General features: G+C 31.2%; 1 protein-coding gene and 1 long non-coding RNA gene across 2 annotated transcripts; one reads left to right on the top strand and one right to left on the bottom strand.

Moving 5' to 3' along the window:
- The first annotated feature begins 474 nt into the window (after positions 1 to 474).
- On the top strand, positions 475 to 2,333 carry LOC133691549 (uncharacterized). Its single transcript, XR_009841706.1, has 2 exons — positions 475 to 1,068; positions 1,159 to 2,333. It is a non-coding gene; the product is annotated as an uncharacterized LOC133691549 (long non-coding RNA).
- Positions 2,334 to 6,071: 3,738 nt separating this feature from the next.
- Positions 6,072 to 8,998, bottom strand: LOC133691307 (uncharacterized TPR repeat-containing protein At1g05150-like). Its single transcript, XM_062111755.1, has one exon. The coding sequence runs from the start codon at positions 8,732 to 8,734 to the stop codon at positions 6,341 to 6,343; it is 2,394 nt and encodes a 797-aa protein (XP_061967739.1). The 5' UTR covers positions 8,735 to 8,998; the 3' UTR covers positions 6,072 to 6,340.
- Between the last annotated feature and the right edge of the window lie 4,464 nt (positions 8,999 to 13,462).

Here is a 13,462-nt window from a genome sequence, read left to right as displayed (position 1 = left end):
AATTAAAAATATATTAAAATAATATTTTTTTATTTTTTAAAATTTTATTTTTAATATTAATACATCAATAAATAAATAAATAAATAAATAAATTTTAAAAACATAGTCCACCTGCAATTCTAAACATCTTTAAATTCACACATTGGAATATTTGAAAGATAAAAATTCTTATTTTATAAGAAAAAAATTGATATTTATAAATTTTTGTTTCTGAGGAATTTTTTTCAGAGATTGAATTTGGGCTAGATTAGAAAAAAATCAAATACATTAAGTTTATAACTTTTAAAATATAAAAAATTGAATTAAATATAACTAAATCCAAATTTGACCCAAAAAACTATAATAAATATATTAAGAAAATTAACGAGTAGCGGACCACATTTAAAAAAAATTACAAAAACAGTGGAACTTTTGACCCTATAAAAAACCAGCCAATGACATTTAATTTTCGGAGAAACTGCGTCGTTTCTTGAGTCCAATATCACCCAAGCACCCAGTAGGGTTTAATGCTTTTTTACCCAGACACTGTAGGGCTTTGTACAAATTAGTACTTCAATCAAGCTCTACTAACTTCAATCCACACTCTATTCCCGCTCCTTATAACAGAGAATGGGGGGAAGAAGAAATTCATCGACAAGAATAAAGCCTCAACTTTCCAGTTATTTGCACGCGACTCCTCCGATCCCAATTTCGACGGCACTGACCAAGTTTTCGTGCGAGTCGACAACAATCCCTACTCAATAGACAACTTCTTGGCCGAAAACAAATGCTCCAGCAACAGCCGCTTCGATGACGATCCTAATTCAATTTTCGCCGACGCGCCGGATGATACTGAGGACGGTGACGATGGTAGTTATGGTAATTACTTGCACTTTGGAGGTGGATTTTTTTGTGAAACATCGTCGGGGCCTTTGCCAGAGGATGTCAGGAGAGAGATTTTGGAATTAGGGTTTCCTGGTGATGGTTATAATTATTTACTTCACTTAAGAGATTAAAAGTAACGTTAACGGCTCGGGTTTTTATCAAAATCCCAAAGCCAAGCTTCATCAGCTTCCTCATGATATCAAGGTTAGTGAAGTTTTTTTTTTTATTAGCTGGTTAGTTTTACTGTTTTCAAGTTACTGCAGTGAAAATGATAATGCTGGTGATTTTTGTCAGGCTTATGATGCATCGAGAGTAAAAGTTTCAGAATTGAAAAGTGAGGATAGGAATGATAAGTCAATTTATAATGTGGCGTCGAAGAGTGTTGGTGTTAGAGTTCAGAAAGTGGTTGATCCTGAAGTAGCGGCATTGCTGGATGATAGTGATTTGTCGCGGTTTGGTTCTGATGCTGAGGACTTGGAGGAGGATTTTGTTGTTCGTGCGAATATACCTGAGGGAGGGGAGGATTTGGGAGCTGATGTTGAGGGATCGGAGGTTGTTAATGAAGTTACCTGTGGATATGTTAGGTATGGTGGCGATCGAGAAAATGTGTTGGGATGCGGAGGGGTAGAGAAAGCAATGAATGCTCTTGTGGGGGCAAGAGGTTATCTTGGAGATGAGAAACAGCGGGTTCGTCGTCCTTTGGATGAGCAGTTTGATTCGGTGAGACTCTACTCCCTGGGTAGTTTATTTCTGATTTGATCTGCATTTTCATATGAACTCGTTTTTTTTAAAATTAATTTTCATGTCATGGCAGCTAGTCATAAAATTTTATTCTGTTATATGCCATATGTGAGCGGCCAGAGAGAACCATCGATCGTAATTGTTTGACCTGTTAGTTCTTAAAGATCACTTAGGATGTCATTGTTCTGAGTTTGGCATGACCTTATTTGTTTGAAAATCATCAAAGGGAAACATTTTTAACAAGAAAAGGTGCTGCATACTCTGTTCATCCTTGTTTCCCATGGAGCATGAAGCTGTTGCAGTTTCTTTTCGTATGTATCCGAGTAACAAGTTTTGATGTCTTTCCGCTACAAAGGTTATTATTAATGCCATACCTTAGGTAAAATTGTTTAGGTTTTTGGAAGATATACTTTGTAGATGGACCTATGATGAGCTACAAAGCCATGGCTAGTTGGCTCCCATTTTGTTGGAAAACATGGTCTCAATCAATGTTATAGATCATGGACTATTTGGGTTGTAATCTGTAATCCAAGCCGAGCAGCAATGGGAATCCGTGGATGACTTGTGCCGGACCTTTAGTGAGAGTTAAAAGGAGAGGTAGAGAGGCAGGAGCTAGTGGCCAGCCAGAAAACCAGTGAGATGACCGTTTTTAGCTAATCTGATACTATTATTGTTATAAAATATAGCTTGTATATTAGATAGTTAAAGAGAAATTTATTTTATGGTAAGATTTTGTTGTACTTTATAATATAAGGGACACCAAATCATTTGAATGTTGGAGGAAAAGTTAAAATTGATACATATATATATATAAAGACACTTGGCATTATGTAATATTTTTTTTTTTTTTCGTAATTAATTAATTAATTAATTGCATGACATCTATGTTAAGTTCTGATAATTTGAATAAATATTGACTTTTGAATCTTATAGACATTGGTATGAAGAAATGCCTTTAAATGCTAAGAACAAGGTTTGCTTTTAAAGTCTGCATATATGTTGGTTTGAAAAGTTGTTATATTTTTTTTATAAATAAAAAAATATTATTTTTATTATAAATATCAGTTTGATATCAACACAAATCTATTGGAAAAACAATCTTCTTTTCCTCTTTATCTTTTTCCAAAAAACTTTTTATGTACTTTATTAGAAATAAAACAAAGATTTTTAATAAACTTGTAGAAATTGTCTATAAATTTAAGATTTTGCTATATCATGAATGTATATTGTTTTAACCCAGCAAAAAATAAATATAATTAGAGCAATTAATCTCACGATTTAAAATCTATTTGCTATACTCATTAATACAACAATTATCATCATCCATGCATTCTTACAAATAAACTAGGTGGAATGCCTCCACTTATTTAAATAATTCGAAGTATATTTATAAGCATTTTATAGCATTATCATCAAAAGAATTCAGAATACGAGAAGCACAGCTTTGCTGCTCTTGGTGGGGAATGGGAGCATAATAGCCTCCACCGGATCTAGGAACAGGATCCCAGTTGCTGTAGTCTTCTACCATATCGTCGGGATGAATCTCAGTGTGATGTTCAAGTCCTTCCTTCTGATATTCCTTGAATCGGCGGGAGGAAAGGGATGCCGAAGATGATATTTGTGCTGGAGGCCATGCTGCTGATGATTCTGTTGTTATCTTGGGCATCAGTGTCATCAAAACCATCACTATCATGCATGAAATGTGCCCAACTGACCTTCCATTTAGGGTCGTCATGTATATCATGTGCCTGTATTTCAGCTTTGTCGATCGTCTTATTTGATTTTCCCGGCACGTCTGGTGGCGACTTCTACTACTACGTATATATCGGACCTGATTTGAGCAAACTTGGGAGGCTAAGGTAGTATTGCGGTGGCTAGGGGTACCCAAATTAAATTCTTCCTTCTTTCACACCCAATGAATGATACAACATGATCCTCGCATGGTTGTCGATGAAAGCAAACTCAGGACTCTGTGTCGTGACACTATCGGAAAATAGTTGTCTTGGAATGCAAAACAACAGTACAGAAGGAGTATCTCCATATAATCTCAAGTACTCGTGTGCTCCTTATCTCGTGTAAACTAAAATAATTCGAATGCTAAGGATGTCACAAAGCATTTTCTCATTAAAAATAAAAAAAATAAAAAAAATATGAATTTATTGTTCATCCTATGAACAGTGCTTTGTTAAAAAAATTAGTTTTATTTTTCAATTTTATTTTTTTTATTGATTTCGATTTGTTTTATATAAGGTTATACTGATCTTATAACTTGAGTCACGAATTTGATAAGTAAACTCCAGTTAACTCGACTTTTTTTTTTTAATTTCTTCCTTAACATACATTAAGTTAATTAAGAATTAAACTTTATAATTTATTTTAATTTTTATTTTATAAGTTTATCATAATTTTATGATCCAGATCGGGATTTTAATAAATTAACTCGAATCGATTTAAAATATTGTCATCTTAATATTTTAAAAATATATATTTTGAGATTTTTTTGACTTAAAATTATATTTTTACTATTGATTCGAGTTGCTTTTATACATATTAACTTGGTAATGTTGAATCAACCTTGCTATGGTTTAAATTATTTTTTCTACTCAAAAAACATGAAACATTGAATATATTATTAAAAAAAATTCAAAAACAAAAATTAATCTAAGAACTTAACACGAGAATGATCTACTAAAATATATTACTCCAAAGTGAATCGCTTGTTTTTAAATGTAAAAAACAAAAATCCCTTATCTGTTATCTCTGTGTATAGCAATCATTCTTTAATTTGACTAACAAAATTTTAAGATATTGGTACGTCTTGATAATGATGGTAGGAGGTGCGTTAATGATGATGACCACGTTGTTGGCTGTATGGAAAATTAACTTGATGCGTGGACAATTATTCTGAAGAATGCTTTGTTTTTATGTTTTAAAAATATTTTAAATTTTATTTATTTATTTTTCAAAATAATTTTTAATATTTTTAGATATTTAATGTGTTGGTATTAAAAATAAATTTTAAAAAATAAAAGAAAAATATTTTTATATAAAAATTATTTTAAAAAGTAACGCTATCTTAATAATAAATAAATTTTAAAAATTTATTTTTTAAAATATTTTTATTTTAAAATACATTAGAATAATTATCACACAAGGAGGAATGACTGCAAAAATGGATCTTGCCAAGGCGTATGACACAGTAGATTGGACTCACTAATATTCCCCGAGATTTTGGCTTTCTGAATAAATACGTAGAGCTCATTATGAATTGTGTTTCCCAGTCCTCTTTATCTATTGTGTGGAATGGTCAAAGGCTTTCCTCCTTTCAGCCTCAACGGGATCTCCGACAGGGATTATAAAAAATTGCTTGATTTTATGTTTTAAAAATATAATAAAATTATTTATTTACTTTTTAAATTTACTTTTTAATTTTTTTAGATTAGTTTGATGAGTTAATATTAAAAATAAAAAAATTTATTTCAATGCAAAAAATATTTTAAAAAAATAATTACTATCAGAATAGTAAATGGACTCTAAAAAAATATTTTTTGCTGTGTTTTTTTGTTTAAAATACATTAAAATATATATTTTTTAATATTAGTACATCCAAACAATAAAAAAAATATGTATAAAAAAATTAATTTAAAAAATATTGCAAAACAATGGTTAATCTGCTTGAGCTAAACATTCCTAAAACTTTAAGGAAGTTGTTGGTTTATCATCATCATTTGCAGGAACAACTTCATAATTATAATCATTCTGGCCCTTCCCCGCCAAAAGAAAAAAGAAATTGTCTTACCATTTTTGGCCCTTCCCCACCAAAGTTGATTAATCTGGAACTAGCTGTGACTCTTGGCGCCATGGCCAAGGAAACACGGTTACTTTAGCTGAACTGTTGAGCCATTTTTGGTTATTGCAAGACATTTCCTTCAAATGGGCAAGGAATCGCAGACCAAGTCGGTCAAAAACAAGCTTTTGAAGGCAGTTTATTGCTTCGAAGCTCACGCCCCTCGTTGCCTTTTACCTATTGAGTTGTGGGGTTTTTTGGCACAGTTCGTCCCTCAGCTAATACAAAATGTTTTATTGGACCTCTCTACCAACATGATGTTGCATCATATCTATGCACAAAATGTTCGAAATAAACTTGATAATTTTTTTCAATTATTCTTTTTGTCACGATTTTAATGGTCAATCCTTAATTTCTAATGACGATAGCTAACAAAGGGTTATTACTGAATAAAAAGTTGCTGTGGAAAGACACGAAGCAAATTCATTTTACCTAATACGCATCAGCCATGAACATGTATAAACATCAAATTCATTTCTACATTTGATGAAATTGTTCATATCCAAACCCGAGGAAGCAGTGTTCAAATTCAAACTCCGACACGATCATCTCCAAGAGAAAACCACATTACATGCATAAAGACACCCACAGCACTCACACACACATGCAGGAAGGCTGCTTCGAAAAGAACTAATAAATGTTTCAGAAATTGGAAGGGATAATCATAATATACATCATTTCAAACATTTGAATAGTGGAACAGAGGAGAGAGGAGAGAGGAGAGAGAGAATCTAGAACACTACTGGAAACAGGGATCAAAGATACAGATGCCACTTTAGACCGTTTATTTTTCAATATGATGCCCACAGAACACATTGATGAGATAAATATTTCACACTGAACAATTAGAATAACAGGACGGGATATCCACAAAAGAACTTGAAAGAGTTACCGATCATTGTGAGATTGCAAAGGGAGACAGGTGCACTTATCTTTCATTGCTTCAGCCTCACTTCCATACTCTTTGAATATGTACTCATCCTGCTTAAATGCGGGAGGCACCTTCCCCTCACTGTAGCACTGGTTACATACACTAAAATGAGATTTTATCTCCTTGAAGCGGGAACCAATAATCGGGTAGCGGCAAACAGAGCAAACATAGTGTCCATGGCGGTTCCTATCCCCAGATTCGAGCTTCATCAGAGTTGACATAATACCAAAGCCCCAATCAGGATCATCGAACATCACAAGAAACTCCTTGAAAGACACCATTGAAGAATCTGCTTCTCCATGAACCTCTAGCATTTCACTAACTCCGTGAGAGGGAACATAAATAGCCCTCAGAAACTTGATGTAAGTGACAGCATCAGCCTTCTTAATCTGAGAACCACTTTCACTCACAGGACGCCATAAGAGTGCATCAAAAGCAACCCGTTTTCGCTTTTCAGGATTGCCACTGCAAATGGGGGCAAGAATGGCATAGAACATGCCTAAATCCACCCTGCCTTGGCCTGTCTCATCAAAAACAGAGAGGATCCTCTCATTTATGGCCTTGACAGCCCCCTGGAAGGTTTCAGGCTTCAGGAAATTAAGCAACCGCCTCAAAACTTCCTCTAAGTTAGGTTTGCGTATTGATTTCTCAGGAACACCGCCACCAGAATAAGATACTGGTACATCATTTTCACTCATTTCCTTCTTCAAAAGCTCCACGTCACATCGACTCAACCTGGTAATCCTCTGAAACGCCCTGATTTGAAGAGCATTAGCTAAATCCTGCCTCAATGTAGTTTTGTCATTCAGTCTCTTAAATTTTGAAGGTTCTACAATGACAAACACTCCCTCCCCATTGGCACCCCCATTGCCCTTCACTTTCTTCTTCTGTATCTGCTTCAAATGTGATATTGCATCATGTAATTCAACCCTATTTGTCAATTTCAATGCTTCCTTCAAAGCTTTCTTAGCTTCCTCTGTCTCCCCAGCCCCCAACAACGAGACAGCCCTATTAAGCTGAGCCCGCCAGTGGTTTGGCCAGACAGCTAAAACCCTGGTATACATCTCAGAAGCTCTCTGAAACCTACCCAGATCCATGTACAGCCCGCCTAAATTATACAAAGCATCCACATGGCCAGGTTTCAAATCAATTGCCTTTTGAAACACCTCTATTGCCTTCTCATCGTCACCCATGGCATGTAAAGCAGAGGCTAAATCACAATGAGCATCAGCAAAGTCTGGTTTCATAAAAATAGCCTCTTCCAAGGCCTTAACAGCAGCCTTATATTCCCCTACCCCAAAAAGAGCACTACCCAAAAGTTTCAGAGCTCTAAAATGAGTTGGACAAAGAATAGCAGCTTCTCTATAATACTCACAAGCACTTAAAACCATGCCTTCACCTTCCAGCGCAATCCCGAGATTTACATAAATCTGAGGAAGCAAATAACCCCATTGATTCCCACCTGCCTCCGCTGCCTCCAAGGCCAACAAAAACTCCTCTTTAGCCTCTTTATACTTTCCAAGCACATATAAACAATTCCCAGCTCTAAAATGTGGCCTAACATCCACCGGCTGCAACTCACAAGCTCTCTTAAAACTAACCAACGCCTCCTTGAACAACTGATGATCATACAAAACCCTTCCAATTGCCATATGCCCATCAAATGCCTCTTCTCTTGATCTCGCTCCATCAGCTCTGCTCCTCAAAACCCCCAATTCTTTCACAAAAAGTGCATAATCACTCCCGGACTCTTCCCAAAACACCCTCTTATCCGAGATCTCCGAAGATGGCCCCAATTCCCTCGACCACCCAGCATCTGAAAACGCATCAAAATTATCAGCTTTATATTTCCCATCTTTCGCCTGCTTCGCTTTCAATCTCTTAATCAAAATCTCCAAATCATCCACAATTTTCCACGTGTCATCAAAAACAATCCCGTGATTTGGCGACACCGCCCAATCAGCCGTCCTCTGCTTCTTCTGCGACTCAATAACCCTCTCATCCACAATTGACGACGACGACGCCTCCACCTCGATCGAGCTTCCTTTATTATCACCATTCAGCTCCAACTCAAGCGCATCAAAATCACGGTCCACGTCACCAGCTCCATCATCATAAGTACGCAACAGACCATCATACGTTAACCCTTTCTCCCCATCAATAAACTCTCCGTAAGTGCGGAAAACTTCGTCAAGAATCGCATTGATTTGCTCCTCACTGAATTTAACTCTAGGATTTACAGCCACCACCAAAGCTGCCATTTCATCTCTGTTGAGACCTCCATCCCGGTTCCCGTCAAATTGTTGGAAAATTCTTTTCACTTTCTCTGATCTAGTCCCTCTCGTCGTCATTTTAGGGTTTCAGTGAAAGAGCACCCAGACAGAAATGATAATAATGCAATAAATCGATAAATGTTAGGGTTCTGGTGGCAGAGGGTGATTATTATTTATTATTGATATTGTTATTTGGGGTATTTTTAGGGTTAGGGTTTGATTTGTTGCATTTTCTTTCGAAGAGGAAAGGTCAGGAGAAGGGAGTGATTTTTGCAGCAGCATCTATCTGAGTTTTATTTATTTATTATTTTATTTTCTGGCTTCGATGATGGGTGGTGGTGGCCTGGTGGGGCTATGGTGCCCCCGCCTGGAGAAGTCTTTTTGCATTCTCCCGTGTTTTAAATTTAATTAATTTTGTGGCGACTTTTGTTACTTGCGGTGGCAGCTGCTAATTGGCTACTTTTGTAATAACATAAAGGAGTGCCAGCTGACACGTGGGAGAATGATTGTTATTTTGTTTTATTTTTATTTTTGTCACTATCATGCATAACTCCTCTTTTTTTTTTGGATGAGGCTGCCCTGGACGACCGATATTGATGAGGGCAGCAGTTAATTTTTTTTATATTTTTAATTTAATTCTCTCCAATAAAAATAGAAAGAAAAAACAATTGTGTATAATTTTTATTTGAGTGCTTTTTAAAAATGTATCTGACTTAAAAAAAAATATCAAATTTATGTTTTTATATGTTGTTATTAAAAATAAATTAAAAAATATTTTTTAATATATTTTTAAACAAAAAATATTTTTAAAAAACAATTTTCATTGTAATACTAAACGTATGATCAAAAAAATAATAAAATAAATCTATAAAAACTGTTCTAGAATATAATAACACTTTAATTTTTTGAAAGTAAAAAAACAAGAAAATAATTTTTTTTATTTAGACATGATTTTTTTAATTTGTATTGAATTTAAAAAACATGTTTTTGATGATTTTCATAATTGTGTTTGGAAATTTTCTACTGTTTTAAAAATAAAAATAAATAAATAGTGATTATTACTATATTATTCTTTTATATGCAACCATCTTTATCAACATAAAACATTAAAAAAAATTCTTTTTATGTTTTTATGTTTGGTTAATGTCATAAATTTATTTTTATTATAAATCTATTATGGAATTTTTTTTTGAGTTAATGAGTAACTTACACTTTATTATTAAATTATTAATAATACAAAATAATGATGATTATATATTACGATTAAAATCATTTATAATATTAGCATGTTTTTTTTTTTGTTTTTAAGAAAATAAAAAAATATATATATTTTTCCAATTTTTACTTGAAAAGGAAAGAATGGAAACGGGAAAAGAATTGAAAACATGTATAAGAAGTAGTTTTTCTATTACTACATGGTCTCATAGTTTCACACTTGCCTCGACAAGTAATTCTACGTATAAAATAAAAAATTAATCAATTATGTTAACGGTGTAAATACATTAATATTTGAACTAATAAGATTACTAAATAGTCTCATAGCTTCTCATTTTATTTAATAAATTAAAATAATTTTTCATTGCTGAATAATCTTATAGTTTCCCACTTCACTCAACAAGGAACATCTATTTATAAAGGGATACATTAATAAGGCATGTATATGGTGCAATTATACTCGTATTTAAACCAGTACGATTATTAAATAGTCTCATAGTTTCTCACTTTCCATAACGAGTAATATCCATTTACAAAGGAACACGATAATCAGGTGTACCAGCGGTGCAGTTACATTAATATTTTAGATAGGACGAAGTTACGCGTGTAGAATAGAGTCAGCGGATTTTTTCCTCTAGAAACGTGCTCGACCTTTGGCACGGATTCAGGTATTACTAACATTTAAAGAATATTTTTTAAAAAATACTAAGATTGTATTATAATGAACTGAAAATTCTGAATTTAAATTAATCTGTTAAACTAGTAATTTATATTATAAGATTATAAAATTATATTTCAATTGAATAATAATAAAATTAAAAAATTAACATGTAAATATATAGCAAAAAAAAACTAAATAAACTTGAGTTAACTTATATTTTACATTGTAACTGACAAGCTTGTATATGGATGAAATTATTTGAGTGTTATATATTTTTGTATAGAATAATATTTTTTTTATATAAAAAAACAGATACGTAGGGCTGAATATAAAAGAAGCAGGCTTGATTTGTAAAAATTTATATTAAAAAAACATTTAAATAATAAAGGATGATTTTTTAAAAGAGTTCAAGGGATTAAAGAAAACATAAAAAAAAATAAACACGCTACGCCCGTGGAACTTGTATAGCAAAAGTATGTGTAATTTTTTTAAGTTAAATAAAAAAATAAATCATGTTTTGAAGTTAAATGGGAAGAAAGAGACATTTAAATATAAAAAAAATGATTTAAAAAAATTCAAATTAAGGGAAAATGCATTAAATAAATAAATAAAAAAAGAGCAAACTCTATGTTTGAGCCTACCAGCCAAGGCCTAATGCGCCAGGACCTCAACAAAAAAACTAGGAGCATGGGCCATCCAGCCCAGACTAGCACTCTTGAGCTTAATATATTTTTTTCTATTAGAATGGACAGAGTGTGTGTGTATTAAAAAAGCTGCAGACGATTCGTCGTTTGCAACTCAAATTTTGATGAAGTGCTGCTGGAATATCAGGCCGAGAATATTTTACTGAATTCCAATATTTTTTTCTACTAAAAAACACTTACAAAATAATTCAAAGACCAGGTTAACTCATTTATGCCACCAAACAACTCATAAATCATTCAAAACACAAAAAATTCAACTGGAAACCCATATTTTTTTCAATGTCATGTCTATTTTTTTTAGGTAATTTCAATATGAAGAAACTCCTCAATGAAATGCATATCATATATAATGAAAGTTGTTGACACTAATATCAATTATTTTAATGGTAAAAAATCAATGTTAACAAAAAAAAAATTATCATTAAAATATAATGACTCTTTCTCTCTTTTCTCTTTCATATTATGAACTGTAAAATAAAAATTTTAAATTTTAAAACAATACTAAATTTTAGAAAACAACATGGACCAAAAATCTATAAAAGAAAAAGTGAACTTATCAAAGTTAACTTTTTACGTTGATTTCAAGAGAAACATCCAGACCCCGTTTGTTTCCTGAAAAGTAGTTTTTTTTTGGAAAGTGTATTCCTGAAAAGTGATTTATTTTCTGATATTTGGTAGTGTCATGAAAAATAAATAAAAAAAATATTTTTTAGTATTTGATTATGTCATGAAAAATAAGCTGGAAAATAGCTTATTACTATTTTTTTTCAAGTTTATTAAAATAACGAGGAACAAAACTTACAAATTAAAAAGTTGAATGAGAATGAAATTGAAAAAAAAAACTAATTTCATAAATTATCTCAAATAAAATAAATAACAATCAAAACAATAGAGATCAAATCTAACAGATAAAAAAATTTGAAAGATGATGACATTAAAATAATTATAATTATAATTTCATAAATTATTTCAAATAAAATAAGTAACAATCAAAAGAATAAGAACTAAATTTGATAGATAAAAAGTTTCAATTGAAAAAATAACAAGAGAAAAACAAATAAAAATCATAAAAAATAAGAATCAAAATTAATATAAAAATCAAATTATATTAAATTTGAATCGATGAAATTGAAAAAAAAGGATTCAAAATAAAATATATATCAATCAAAAGTTTGAAGATCAAATTTGTTATAATCAACAAATAATATGATATTTCTAATTTTTTCATAACTTTTAAAAAGTATTTTCTGTCTAAAAAAAAGAAAAATACTTTTATAAAAACTAAGTCAAATTTTTCATCAATTGAAAAGTATTTTCTGTAGATCAATTTTTCTAATAACAAATAAATATAGAAAAGTTCACCAAACAAACAAGGTACTAGTTTTTTAATTTTTTACCTTGATTCCTGGCTTTTAACATTGAAAGTTACTGCCATTGAATTTGGGCATAAAAAATCAAATCGTTCAAAACAAAGTTATGTAATAAAAAAACACATTTCATTGTATAAATTCACATCGAAATATGAGAGTGACTGCAATGCATTTATACACAGTAACACCCCACGACTCTTGATTTTTTTTTTGTTAATCAATGAACGTGAACATGGTTTTAAGTACCTAGTTTAAATTATTTTGTTTTTTATATATTTTCTCTCGAAATGTTTTATACAGAAGTGGAGGAGATGTTACTGTGAGTTTTCTTTTTTATTACCTATGACGAGAAAAATTGATTAAACTATAGATATTAAAAACAAAATATATTAAATTTATAAATAACTATGAATTTATTTATTATTATTATTTATAATTATCGTGTGAACTAAATTTATTTTCAAACAAACATAACATGATTAACAAATAAAAAATTTATTGATACCGTAGCATAGTTTTTAAATCTGATTTAAGGTTTAACTCGTAAAAGAACATGGATTATTGATTAATTAATTTTTAAATTACTGGATAAATCTAAATTAATATTTTATACTTTAAATTTCAAGTTAATGAAATTCATAGGTTAATTAATTTATTATTTATATTTTTTAAGTATTAATATTAAAAATTAATTTTAAAAAATAAAAAAAATATTATTTTAAAACAATTATAAACAAAAAAAATACTTTATACTTTAAAAAATAATTTCTTATATTTATAAAAATATCTTTAATAAATTCATGAGATTAGTTAAGTATGTACAAATCCATGTTAATTCAAGGAAATAAAAAAAACC

This window comes from Populus nigra, chromosome 4 (assembly GCF_951802175.1).
Source record: "Populus nigra chromosome 4, ddPopNigr1.1, whole genome shotgun sequence".
Classification (NCBI taxonomy): domain Eukaryota; kingdom Viridiplantae; phylum Streptophyta; class Magnoliopsida; order Malpighiales; family Salicaceae; genus Populus; species Populus nigra.
This window is presented reverse-complemented; position numbering and strand designations above follow the sequence as displayed.

Excerpts from the sequence above, each read along its gene's own strand:
- LOC133691307 (XM_062111755.1), bottom strand. The coding sequence starts at position 8,734 with ATGACGACGAGAGGGACTAGATCAGAGAAAGTGAAAAGAATTTTCCAA.